This window comes from Callithrix jacchus, chromosome 7 (genome assembly GCF_049354715.1).
Source record: "Callithrix jacchus isolate 240 chromosome 7, calJac240_pri, whole genome shotgun sequence".
Taxonomy (NCBI): domain Eukaryota; kingdom Metazoa; phylum Chordata; class Mammalia; order Primates; family Cebidae; genus Callithrix; species Callithrix jacchus.
In genome coordinates this window covers 11,905,889-11,919,128 of record NC_133508.1, presented here as the reverse complement: position 1 = coordinate 11,919,128, position 13,240 = coordinate 11,905,889, and the positions used below count along the sequence as shown (strand labels likewise).

At 46.4% G+C, this 13,240-nt stretch overlaps 1 protein-coding gene and 1 long non-coding RNA gene across 2 annotated transcripts in view; one reads left to right on the top strand and one right to left on the bottom strand.

The window, feature by feature from the left end:
* The window catches only part of ADARB2 (adenosine deaminase RNA specific B2 (inactive)), a 468,076-nt gene that overhangs the window by 29,694 nt on the left and 425,142 nt on the right, over positions 1-13,240 (bottom strand). Inside the window, exon 7 of the mRNA XM_035306764.3 lies at positions 10,587-10,755. Within this exon, the coding sequence (XP_035162655.2) occupies positions 10,587-10,755 (169 nt within the window). The remainder of the gene's footprint in view (positions 1-10,586; positions 10,756-13,240) is intronic.
* Positions 137-7,000, top strand: LOC128928297 (uncharacterized). The gene is made up of 3 exons (XR_008473151.2): positions 137-257; positions 379-420; positions 4,492-7,000. It is a non-coding gene; the product is annotated as an uncharacterized LOC128928297 (long non-coding RNA).

Below are 13,240 nucleotides of genomic sequence, written 5' to 3'. Positions count from 1 at the left end.
CATGTTATTTCTCATTTATTTCTAGACGAAAAAGTGGTATGCTGCTAACAATCAGCTCTCAAAAAAAAAAAACAAACAAAAAACAGCACGCGTGTGTAGCTTCCCAATTTCCATGGTGTAAGCACGATCACTGAGGCCAATTTCAAGGCCCCAGTGTGAGGTCACTGAGCCAGCTTGGGTGGTGATGAACCACCACACATATACGAGGGATGTAAATAATTTCAAGAGCACAGATAACAGCAAAATAATTTAAAGTGGTGAGTTTTGAGTACTGTATATCTGTGGTACTATAACTTAATTAGTTCTAAGTTAATGTAATTTAGTTTTTAATAATGACAACCTACTTTTTTCTTAACTATATATTTTATTGCTTTTTAGGTTTTGGGGTACATGTGAAGAACATGCAAGATTGTTGCAGAGGTACATATATGGCAATGTAGTTTGCTGCCTTCCTCCCCATCACCTATATCTGGCATTTCTCCCCATGTTATTCCTCCCCAACTCCCCACCCCCTGCTGTCCCTCCCTTGGTTCCCCCCTCCACAGACCCCAGTGTGTGATGCTCCACTCCCTGTGTCCATGTGTTCTCATCGTTCAACACCTACCTATGAGTGAGAACATGCAGTGTTTGATTTTCTGTTCTTGTGTCAGTTTGCTGAGAATGATGGTTTCCAGGTTCATCCATTTCCCTACAAAGGACACAAACTCATCGTTTTTTATGGTTGCATAGTATTCCATGGTGTATATGTGCCACATTTTTCCTGTCCAGTCTATCATCGATGGGCATTTGGGTTGATTCCAGGTGTTTGCTATTGTAAACAGTGCTGCAATGAACATTCGTGTGCATGTGTCCTTATAAGAGAATGATTTATAATCCTTTAATGATATATACCCAGTAATGGGATTGCTGGGTCAAATGGAATTTCTAATTCTAGTTCCTTGAGGAATTGCCACACTGTCATGTAAAAGTGTTCGTATTTCTCTACATCCTCTCCAGCATGTCGTCTCCAGATGTTTTAATGATCGCCATTCTAACTGATGTGAGATGGTATCTCAATGTAGTTTTGATTTGCATTTCTCTAATGACCAGTGATGATGAGCATTTTTTCCTATGTTTGTTGGCCTCATATATGTCTTCTTTTGTAAAGTGTCTGTTCATATCCTTCGCCCGCTTTTGAATGGGCTTGTTTGTTTTTTCCTTGTAAATCTGTTTTAGTTCTTTGTAGATTCTGGATATTAGCCCTTTGTCAGATGGGTAGATCGCAAAAATTTTTTCCCATTCTGTTGGTTGCTGAGTCACTCTAATGACTGTTTCTTTCTTTCTTTTTTTTTTTTTTGAGACAGAGTTTTACTCGTTACCCAGGCTGGAGTCCAAGGGTGTGATCTCGGCTCACTGCAACCTCTGCCTCCTGGGTTCAGGAAATTTGCCTGCCTCAGCCTCCAGCTGGGATTACAGGCATGTGCCACCATGCCCAGCTAACTTTTTGTATTTTTAGTAGATACGGGGTTTCACCATATTGACCAGGATGGTCTCAATCTCTTGACCTCGTGATTCACCCGCCTTGGCCTCCCAAAGTGCTGGGATTACAGGTGTGAGCCACCGCGCCCAGCCAATGACTGTTTTTTTTGTGTGTGCAGAAGCTCTGGAGTTTGATTAGGTCCCATTTGTCTATTCTGGCTTTTGTTGCCAATGCTTCTGGTGTTTTAGTCATGCAGTCCTTGCCTATGCCTATGTCCTGAATGGTTTTACCTAGATTTTCTTCTAGGGTTTTTATGGTGGTAGGTCTTATGTTTAAATCTTTAATCCATCTGGAGTTAATTTTAGTGTAAGGTGTCAGGAAGGGGTCCAGTTTCTGCTTTCTGCACATGGCTAGCCAGTTTTCCCAACACCATTTATTAAACAGGGAATCGTTTCCCCATTGCTTGTTTTTGTCAGGTTTGTCAAAGATCATATGGCTGTAGATGTGGGGTGTTGCCTCCATGGCCTCTGTTCTGTTCCATTGGTCTGGGTCTCTGTCTTGGTACCAGTACCATGCTGTTTTGATTACTGTAGCTTTGTAGTATAGTTTGAAGTCAGGTAGCATGATCCCTCCAGCTTTGTTCTTTTTGCTTAGAATTAGCTTGGCTGAGTGAGCTCTCTTTTGGTTCCGTATGAAGTTTAGGGTGGTTTTTTTCCAGTTATGTGAAGGTCATCGGTGGCTTGATGGGGATAGCATTGAATCTGTAAATTACTTTTGGCAGTATGACCACTTTCATGATATTGATTCTTTTAACCATAAGCATGGAATATTTGTATCCTCTCTTATTTCATTGAGCAGTGGTTTGTAGTTCTCCTTGAAGAGGCTCTTTACTTTCTTTGTTAGTTGTATTCCTAGGTATTTTATTCTTCGCAGCAATTGTGAATAGCAGTTCGTTCTTAATTTGGATCTTTTTATGTCTGTTATTGGTGTATAGGAATGCTTGTGATTTCTGCATACTGATTTTATATCCTGAGACTTTGCTGAAGTGGCTTATCAGTTTCAGGAGATTTTGGGCTGAGACGATGGGGTCTTCTAAATATACAATCATATCATCTGCAAATAGAAACAGTTTGATTTCCTCCTTTCCTAATTGAATACCCTTTATTTCTTTATCTTGCCTGATTGTTCTGGCTAGAACTTCCAATACTATATTGAATAGGAGTGGTGAGAGAGGGCATCCTTGTCTAGTGCCAGATTTCAAAGGGAAAGCTTTCAGTTTTTGTCCATTCAGTATGATATTGGCTGTGGGTTTGTCATAAATAGCCTTTATTATTTGGAGATATGTTCCATCAATACCTAGTTTTATGAGAGTTTTAGAATAAAGGCTGTTGAATTTTGTCAGAGGCCTTCTTTGCATCTATTGAGATAATCATGTGGTTTTTGTCTTTGGTTCTGTTTATGTGGTGAATTTATAGACTTGCGTATGTTAAACCAGCCTTGCATCCCTGGGATAAAGCCTACTTGATCATGATGGATAAGCTTTTTGATATTCTGTTGCAATCGGTTTGCCAGTATTTTATTGAAGATTTTTTGCGTCTATGTTCATCATGGATGTTGGCTTGAAATTTTCTTTCCTTGTTGAGTCTCTGCCGGGTTTTGGTATCAGGATGATGTTGGTCTCATAAAATGATTTGGGAAGGATTCCCTCTTTTTGGATTGTTTGGAATAGCTTCAGGAGGAGTGGTACCAGTTCCTCTTTGTATGTCTGGTAGAATCTGGCTGTGAACCCATCTGAACCTGGGCTTTTTTTGGTTGGTAGGCTATTAATTGCTGCCTCAACTTCAGCCCTTGTTATTGGTCTATTCAGAGTTTTGACTTCTTCCTGGTTTAGCCTTGGGAGGATGCAAGTATCCAGGAATTTATCCATTTCTTCCAGGTTTACTGGTTTATGTGCATAGAGTTGTTTGTAGTAATCTCTGATGGTGGTTTGTATGTCTGTGGAATCTGTGGTGATATCCCCTTTATTGTTTTTTATTGGATCTATTTGATTATTCTCTATTTTCTTTTTTATTAATCTGGCTAGTGGTCTATTTTGTTGATCATTTCAAAAAACCAGCTCCTGGACTGATGATTTTTTTTGAAGGGTTTTTTGTGTCTCTATCTCCTTCTGTTCTGCTCTGATGTTAGTTATTTCTTGTCTTCTGCTAGGTTTTGAGTTTTTTTGATCTTGCTCCTCTAGCTCTTTCAATTTTGATGACAAGGGTGTCGATTTTAGATCTTTCCTTGCTTCTCATGTGGGCATTTATTGCTATATATTTTCCTCTAGACACTGCTTTAAATGTGTCCCAGAGATTCTGGTATGTTGTGTCTTCATTCTCGTTGGTTTCGAAGAACATCTTTATATCTGCCTTCATTTGTTTATCCAGTCAAGATTCAAGAGCCAGTTGTTCAGTTTCCATGAAGCTGTGCGGTTCTGAATTAGTTTCTGAATTCTGAGTTCTAACTTGATTGCACAGTGGTCTGAGAGACTATTATGATATCTGTTCTTTTGCATTTGCTGAGAAGTAATTTACTTCTGATTATGTAGTCAATTCTAGAGTAGGTGTGATGTGGTGCTGAGAAGAATGTATATTCTGTGAATTTGGGGTGGAGAGTTCTGTAAGTGTCTATTAGGTTTACTGGGTCCAGGTCTGAGTTCAAGTCCTGGATATCCTTGTTAATTTTTTGTCTCATTGATCTGTCTAATATTGACAGTGGAGCATTAAAGTCTCCCACTACTATTGTGTGGGAGTCTTAAGTCTCTTTGGAAGTCATTAAGAACTTGCTTTATGTATCTGGGTGCTCCTCTATTGGGTGCATATATATTTAGGATGGTTAGCTCTTCTTGTTGCATTGATCCTTTTACCATTATGTAATGTCCTTCTTTGTCTCTTTTGCTCTTTGTTGTCCCCCCCTCCATTAGTACTACTTTTGTTGTATCCCATATGTTTTGGTATGGTGTGTTTTCATTTTCTTTCTTTCTTTATTTTAAGAGAGAAAGAGAAAGGGGGAGAGAGAACAGGAGTCTTGCTCTGTTGCCCAGGCTGGATTACAATCTGAAAATAGGTATTAAAAACCTCTATTATACTGAAAATTGTGCTTAACAATGGAGACAGGAAGGAATAAGGTAAGAAAATAACAATCAAACAGCCAACCAATATTTCATTTAAGTCTGTGAAATGCTATGCAAATGCTGAGGAGTGATTTACTTTCAATTATGTGGTCACTTTCAAAATAGGTGTAATGTGATACTGAGAAAAATGTATGTTCTGTGGACGTGGGGTGAAGAATTCTATAAATATTCACTGAGTTTACTTGTTCCAAGATCTGAGTTCAAATCACAGATGTCCCTGTTAATTTTCTATCTCATTGATCCATCGAATATTAACGATGTGGTGTCAAAGTCTCCCGCTATTATTGTGCAGGACTCAAAGTCTCTTGTCTTATGTATCTGGGTATTCCTATATTGAGTGCATATATATTTATGATCATTGACTCCTGTTGTTGCATTGATCCTTTTACCATTATGTAATGTCTTTGTTTTTTTTTTTAGTCTTTGTTACTAAAGTCTATTTTGTCAGAGATGAAAGTTACAACTCCTGTTTTTTGTTTTCCTCTCCATTTGATTGGTAAGTCTTCCACCAACCCTTTGAGTCTTGGTGTGTCCTTGCTTATGAGATGGTCTGGATACAGTGTACTGATGGGTTTTGACTTTTTATTCAATTTGCCTGTCTGTGTCTTTGATTGGGGCATTTAATCCATTTAAATTTAGGATTAATATTGATATTTGTGAGTTTAATATTGTCTTTTAATGCTAGCTGGCAATTTTTCCCATTATTTAATATAGATTCTTCATTATGGAGATACTCTTTACCTTTTGGTAAGCTTTTGGGATGGCTGATACCAGTTGTTTCTTTCTGTATGTAATGCTTCTTTAAGAAGTTCTTGTAAAGCAGGCCTGGTGGTGATGAAATCTCTGAGTGTTTGCTTGTTTGTGAAAAATTTTATTTTTCCTTCATTTATGAACCTTAGTTTGGCTGGATATGAGATTCTAGGTTGAAAATTATTTTCTTTGAGGATACTGAATATTGACCCCCACTCTCTTCTAGTTTGTAAGGTTTCTGCTGAGAGATCTGCTGTGAGTCTGATAGGCTTCCCTTTATGGGTAACCTGACCTTTCTCTCTAGCTGCCCTTAGAGTTTTCTCCTTTATTTCAACCCTGGTGAATCTAATGATTATGTGTCTTGGGGTTGCTCTACTTGAGGAATATCTTTGTGGTGGTCTCTGTATTACCTGGCATTGAGTATTGTCCTGCCTTACTAGGTTAGGAAAGTTTTCCTGAATAATATCCTGAAGAATATTTTCCAGCTTGGGTTCATTCTCTTCATGACATTCAGGTACACCTATCAAATGTAAACTAGGTCTTTTCACATAGTACCATATTTCTTGGAGACTTTGCTCATTCCATTTAACTCTTTTTTCTCTAGTCTTGCCTTCTCATTTTATTTCATTGAGATGATCTTCAAACTCTGATATCGTTTCTTCTTCTTGGTCACTTCGGCTACTGAAACTTGTGTATGCTTCGTGATGTTCTTGTGTTTTTCAGCTCCATCAATTCATTTATGTTCCTCTCTAAGCTGTCTATTCTCGTTAGCATTTCGTCAGACCGTTTTTCAGGGTTCTTTGTTTACATTCAGAGCTGCTGGGCATGTACGTTTAAGTCTGCTGTAGCAGAACTCATAACCACCTTTTTTTCCCCAGGTGCTCTGTCCTGGGAAGTTAGGGCTTTATTTACAAGTTTGTCATGCTGCTGCCTTTTTTCAAGGATGTCCTGCCCAGTGAGGAGACAGCCTAGTCACAGTCTGCTAGCAGAGGCATTGCTGATCTGCTGTGGGCTCTGCCCAGTTGCTGTGTGAACTTCCCTGCAGTCCTGCTTATAGGGGTATAGTTAGAACTGCTCCAGCAATGGCGACCTGCCTCTGTAATGACAGATTGCCTTGGCAATAGCAGACTGTCTCTGTAGTGGCGGATCACCTCGGTAGTGGTGGACTACCTTGGAAATGGCGCCTGGATTTGTGTGAGTTCTTGTGCAAAGACCTGCTGTGGTGGCTGAAATAGTTGTGCTGGGGGCTCGTGGTGCTTTTTTGCCCAGGAATCTCCTGGCCTGGCTCCCTGTTTCAGTCCTCTTTTTTTCAGTTGAATGGGCTACTCTCCTGGGCGTTCCAGTCGCCAGTTGAAAAGGCACCCGGATTTGTGTGAGATTTTGTGCGGAGAACCACTGTGCCATCTGTGCTTTTCTGCCCGGGAATCTCCTGGCCTGGCTCCCTATATCAGTACCCTTTTTATCAGTTAAATGAGTGACTCTGTCTTCCTGGCCCTCCCATCACCAGCTGAAATGGCGCCTGGAACTGTGTGAATTTTCTGAGTGTAGAGCTGTCATGCCAGCTGAAATAGCCACGCTGGAGACCTGTGGTGCTCCTCCACCCGGGAATCTTCTGGTTAGTGGGCAATAAAAATCCGTTTGTAAATGTGGTAACCACTCACCCTCTGCACGCTTGCTGGGAGCTGCAATCCAGAGCTGCTCCTACTTGGCCCTCTTGGATCCCCTCTGACAACCTATTTTCGCAACTGCCTGCACATCTCATTGTGGCCCTCAGGATGTGGCTGGCTCCTGTGCTGAGCAGAGTGACTCATGTGAGGTCATTTCCGCAGCCAAGTGCATCCTCCCACCACTTCACAGATGGCAACTTCTGCCTGTGCGTCCTCAGACTCACACTCTCCACAGAGTGAGACTTCCATTGACTGCCATTAACTCCCTGACTTAAAATATTTCATGTCTCTTTGTGAATGAGGGTCCTTTATGCTGAATGTTATTTAAGCTGTAGGTTTTTGTTTTTGTACAGGATAGAAAACAGATGAACACATACATTATCAGATGGTCTCTCTGTATAAATAATGCACGGTCCAGATGCTTATGGTTTGGAATTGTTAGTATAACATATGCTTCCACTCAGAAATGGTTCAGTGTGGCTCCATTCTGAAACAGCTCCTGCCTTAGCACTGACACGCTTGTCTTACGCTTGGTCTGATTTTGGCAGATCCACAGGTACCTTCATGCCAAAGGCTGTGTCCCGATGATGCTGCTTGTGCCTGGCCCAGAGGAGAGGCTCTGAGTGGTGGTACTACTTCTGTCATCATCGGGGCCACTGTCGCCCCTCCTCCCCCTCCTGCTCACCAGCAAGGGCCATTGACTCGGCCCCTGAGGACCATCAAGGGCCACTGAATGCACCTTGCCGTGGTATGCACCCTGCAACCGAGCAGCACTGGCGAGCCGTTGGAGGCCAGAGCTCAGATGCAGAAGAAGATGATACCTGGATTGGAACTCCTGCAGTCTCCATTCAGGGAACGGCGCAGGGGCAGGACCCGAGGAGGGAAAGGTGTCAGCATGGAAGGACGGGCACAAGGAGCTCCTCAGGTGAGTGGGGCAGAGATGAAGAGATGAGATGTGCACAGCCAGGGAGGAGGATGAGATGGAAAGGGAAAGACAGAGAGAGACAAAGACAGAGATGAAGAGACAAAGATAGAGGCAGAGAAACAGAGACCAGGACAGAGATAAAGAGACAGCAGGAGAGAGACACAGAAAAGAGGCTGAGAGCTAGAGAAGAAGGGAGAAATGATGGGACGGGGGAAGCAAAATTCTAAGACAGGAGAGAACCTGCCACAGAACCAGAAGGTGGGATTGGCATCGAGGTGCTGGGCCAAGAGCTGGACGCATTTCAAGCCCTGCCCACGCCCCTACTCCCAGGCACCTCCCCGCTTCCACTGTTCCCCTGTCCTGTCCCCAGACTTGGGGGTGAAGCACTCATGAATGAAGAGAACGGACACACTCCTTTCTATCCTTTGGGTACTTAGGATTAATTCCTGGACAAATTTGGGAGTTCTCATTCCAGCTGCTCAGAGCCACAGGTGTGACAATTTCCACAAACTTTTATTCTCTTTTCAAAAGGAGTCCCGAATCGCCCCCAAATCCCGGACACTGAAAACCCCTGGCTGCAAAACAGTGTGGACATTTGTTTTTCAAGGAGATTTTGTTAGGAAACCCTGCCCCTTGGGTGGCCGCTGAGCGCCCAGACCTGCCAGCATTGCTTGGGTTTTTTACCGTGTTTAGTCCATTGTCTGGATGGTTAAGATCCCAGGGACAGCAGAGTTTCAATTCTGTAGTGTTAATTTACTTCGTTTTTCTGGGGCCTCACAGAGTGAATTTAGAAACCCAATGCTATTTTAGGGTACCAAGAGAATTTCAGTTGAGGTGAAAATGACTGCTTTTCCCAGTCATGCAGAGATGAGAACAAGGAGGAGGAATACATCTTCTCCTGAAAAATGAGCTATTTGTCGACAGTGGCCTGTTCCCTTTGATGCAGAAACTACGGCTTTGGTCCCACTGTCATTAGCCGACCCTGTGGCTCCCTGGCCAGGAGTGCCTAGAGCCTGGAACGGGCACCATTTTCCCACAGCCCTCCCATGATTTCCATGAGGAAATGGAACCACTGCTCTCAGGGGCTGGGGTTCCATCTGTCTGCAGCCCCCAAAGCCACTTGGTATGGATCCAGGGGTTGGGGTGGGGGGCAGAGCTGTAGGGGCCTGTGGGGTCTGCAGCATCTGTGGGGGCTGGGGCAGGTATGGCGGGGGCAGGGCACAAGTGCGGCTCAGGTCTCCCCTCTCCTCCTGCGCTCTGTGCCCCCTTATGTCACCTCTGCGACCTCCAGCCCCTTGGGTTTTCAGGCCAGGCCAGGGCCCAGTGCTCAGGCTTAGGATAGAACAGTTGTTCTGTGATCTGCTGGGCACATGGGAAGTGCCTTTCCTGCCTGGGCACTGGAGTCACACACAGACTGCCCTCATGGGGCACCCATCTGTTGGGGAACCCGGGATAGCTGTGTTTTGACGAGGGTTACAGGGGCCAGCTGTGCCTACCCTCTCCTTTCTCTCCCCAGATCCTGCTGGGTGGTCAGGAGCCCAGGGCCCCATGGGCACAAAAGGCTCCATGCCCTCCATGGGCCTCAGGCTTCCTACTCCTCCCCCCTCCTCAGCCTCCTTTCTTCACATTCTGGGGACCACCCTGTGCACCTCCTGCCTGGTTTAACCACAGAAACGTCCTTACAGAGGGTCTCAGGGGCCTCAGACTAGTTAGGAGTTGGGGATGGCACAGGCCCAGAGACCCCCGTTTGCATGGAATTTACTGCTTTCACCCCATTTGCAGATGACAAAGTAACTGGACAACCAGCGTGTTCAGAGGGTGTTTGGAGTCACTTTTAACCCAGACTTCCGTGACAACATTGTAATTAGGTTTTTTATCAGGCTCAGGGGAAGTTCACAGCTCTTTCAGGGAAACTCGTGCTGGCCCCACACCACCCCTATTTTCCAGACCAATGTGACAGAAATGCCCTGCAGTGGGAATGGCACTCTCAGGGTATCACACCAATGTGGGGGAGGTCTTGGGGCATCAGACCAAGGTAGAGGCAGATCTCAGGCAGAGGGGTTTGGGAGCTCGGGGCGTGGCAGGGACTGGAGGAGCTGGGAGGGAGGTGGGTGCCCGTTCTACACTTCCCTGCTCCTCTGCACAGAGCTTGGCTAAGGCAGCTCATGCTGAGACCTCCAGAGGCTCTGAAAACTCCTTCCAAGAAGACAATGTCTCGGGTGGTGGGGGAGTGTTCCATGCGGCTGACATGAAGGCCTGTGGCCATCCTGGGATGTTAAGTTAGGTTTTGGTGGAAAATGCAGCTGGGAAGGGAAGCCCTGGCTTTTTGTTGGCCTTCGGCCACCCTGACTGGCTGGCAGCCTCAGGCCAGGGCTGTTTGCCTCTGTAATGGCAGCCTGGGGTGGCCAGGCCTTGCTCACTTGGGGCACCTTGGGCTCAGGGTGTGGGACTGAATACGTGGAATGGCTGTAGAGTCCACGGCTCAGGCACAGGGCCCTGACCACATGCGCCCTCCATCTCTGACCTTGCCAGAAGTGGGACTCAGGGAGCCGGGGGCTTAGCGCTCCCCACCAGCTGCAGCTGACATCTGCGAGAGGAAGCTGTGGGCCTCACCTGGCGATCTTGTCAGTGCAGGACATGGTAACCAGCTGCTCCCCCAGCAGGATGCCGTCCCAGGTCTGCACTGCACTGGAACCACGCACGGGGACCGTCCCTTCCCCGGACTCTATCTTGGTGCGCAGGTGCCCGCGGAACTTCCTGACCAGGTGTTTGCTGCTGTGCACTAGGAGAGAAGAGGGCGGAGAGGTGAGAAGAGGCAAGCTGCCTTGGTTTTGAGGGGTGGGAGGGGAGGAAGGGCTGCCATGGAGGTTAAAGGCTCCCATGCTATGGCTGGGCATGTGGCATGGGGAAGGGGCTTCAGAAGCAAGTGCAGTGTGGGGGTAGTCTCCAGAGCCACAGCATCTGGCCTTGGCTGGGAGTAAAACCCCCAGCTTCATGGGCCAAACTCTCTTCTCACCAAACCCACCTCTGCTGGGTAAGCACAGCTGCAGCCTAAACCATGCTCAGGTGAGCACGTGCCATTGCCTCCCCAGGTACTTCATTACAGACACAGTCTTGAACCCACAGTTGGATGTGTAGTTTTCAGGTGTCATGAAATACCATTTTCTCACTTTTGCAGCCATTAAAAATGTAAATATGCTCAGCAGGAGGGCTGTGCAGAAATAGGTGATGAGTGGAGCTTGGCTCTTATCCTTGTCTAGATGTCAATTCTGGTCCCATGGGAACCTGGAGAAAGTTTCTCAGAGTCTCTGTGACCTGGTTCTTCCTCTAACTAAGGGGTAATAGGAGTGCTGGTTGCCCCAGCTCTGAGGAGTCAATGAGGCAGCTCCTGTGAAAGTGCAGGGATAGCCTGGGTGCCTCTGCTCTTGCTGCATCCCCCAATTACTGAGGGTCTCTACAGGCAGGAGCTCTGCCAGGCTCAGAAGTGACGGAGCCTCTGGTGGGTCTCTGTGGGCCCCTCAGGTGTTCTGTGTTCTACTTTCCATGGTCCCCTCAAAACCCCTGCCCCCTGCACCCCATACCCCACAATTACTTGGAGAATGAGCAGGAGCAAGAGGAAGATTAAAAGCTTAAATGTTTTTTTCTTTCTTTGACAAATTTTTTTTTTTTAGATGGAGTCTCGCTTTGTCACCCTAGCTGGAATGCAGTGTGGCATGATCTCGGCTCATGCAACTCCTGCCTCGCAGATTTAAATGATTCTGCCACCTCAGCCTCCTGAGTAGCTGGGATTACAGGCCCCTGCCACCATGCCCAGCTAATTTTTGTATTTTCAGTAGTGACAGGTTTTTGCCATGTTGGCTAGGCTGGTCTTGAACTCCTGACCTCAGGTGATCCACCCGCCTCAGCCTCTCAAAAGTGCTGGGATTGTAAGGGTAAGCCACAGCACCCAGCCAAAATTGTGTATGTTAAATCTGGATTATATTGTAATATAGAAATGGTCCTGAGGAGGGATCCAAGATGGCTGATTAGGAGCAGCTCTGGATTGCAGCTCCCAGCAAGAGCACAGAGGGTAAGTGGACACTGCATTTCCAGATGGATTTTTATTGCTCACAAACCAGGAGATTCCTGGGTGGAGGAGCACCCTGGGTCGCCAGCACAGCTGTTTTGGCTGGCATGGCAGGTCGCCGCACAAAAAACTCACACGGGTCCAGGTGCCATTTCAGCTGGCGACTGCAGTGCCTGGTTGACAGAGTCGCCCGTTCAATTGATAAAAAGGGGACTGAAACAGGGAGCCAGGCCAGGAGATTCCAGGGTGAAAAAGTGCCAAGAATCTCCAGCACGGCTGTTTGAGCTGGCGCAGTGGGTCTCTGCACAGGAAATCACACAGATCTGGGCACCTTTTCAACAGGTGACGGGAAACACCTGGGAGACAGAGTCGCCCATTCACCTGAAAAAAGGGGACCGAAACAGGGAGCCAGGCCAGGAGATTCCAGGGTGAAAAAGTGCCAAGAATCTCCAGCACGGCTGTTTGAGCTGGCGCAGTGGGTCTCTGCACAGGAAATCACACAGATCTGGGCACCTTTTCAACAGGTGACGGGAAACACCTGGGAGACAGAGTCGCCCATTCACCTGAAAAAAGGGGACTGAAACAGGGAGCCAGGCCAGGAGATTCCAGGGTGAAAAAGTGCCAAGAATCTCCAGCACGGCTGTTTGAGCTGGCGCAGTGGGTCTCTGCACAGGAAATCACACAGATCTGGGCACCTTTTCAACAGGTGACAGGAAACACCTGGGAGACAGAGTCGCCCATTCACCTGAAAAAAGGGGACCGAAACAGGGAGCCAGGCCAGGAGATTCCCAAGTGGAAAAGTGCCACAAGTGTCCAGCACAGCCAGTGCAGTGGGTCTTTGTACAAAATCTCACACAAATCCAGGTACCTTTTGAACCGGTAACTGGAACACCTGGGAGACAGAGTCGCCCGTTCAACTGAAACAAAAGGGGACTGAAACAGAGGCAGGCCAGGAGATTCCTGGGTGAAAAAGCGCCACGAGCCCCCAGTGTGGCTGTTTCAGCTGGTGCAGCTCTGCACAAGAAATCACACAAATCCCGGTGCCAGGAACACCTGGGAGAGTCACCCATTCAACTAAAAAAAAAAGGGTTGGAGGCAGGGAGCGAGGTCATCAGGCTCAGCCGATCCCACCCCCCACAAAGACCAGCAATCTGAAACACTCTGGATTGTGAGTTTCACAGCAAGCACAGCTGAACCTGGC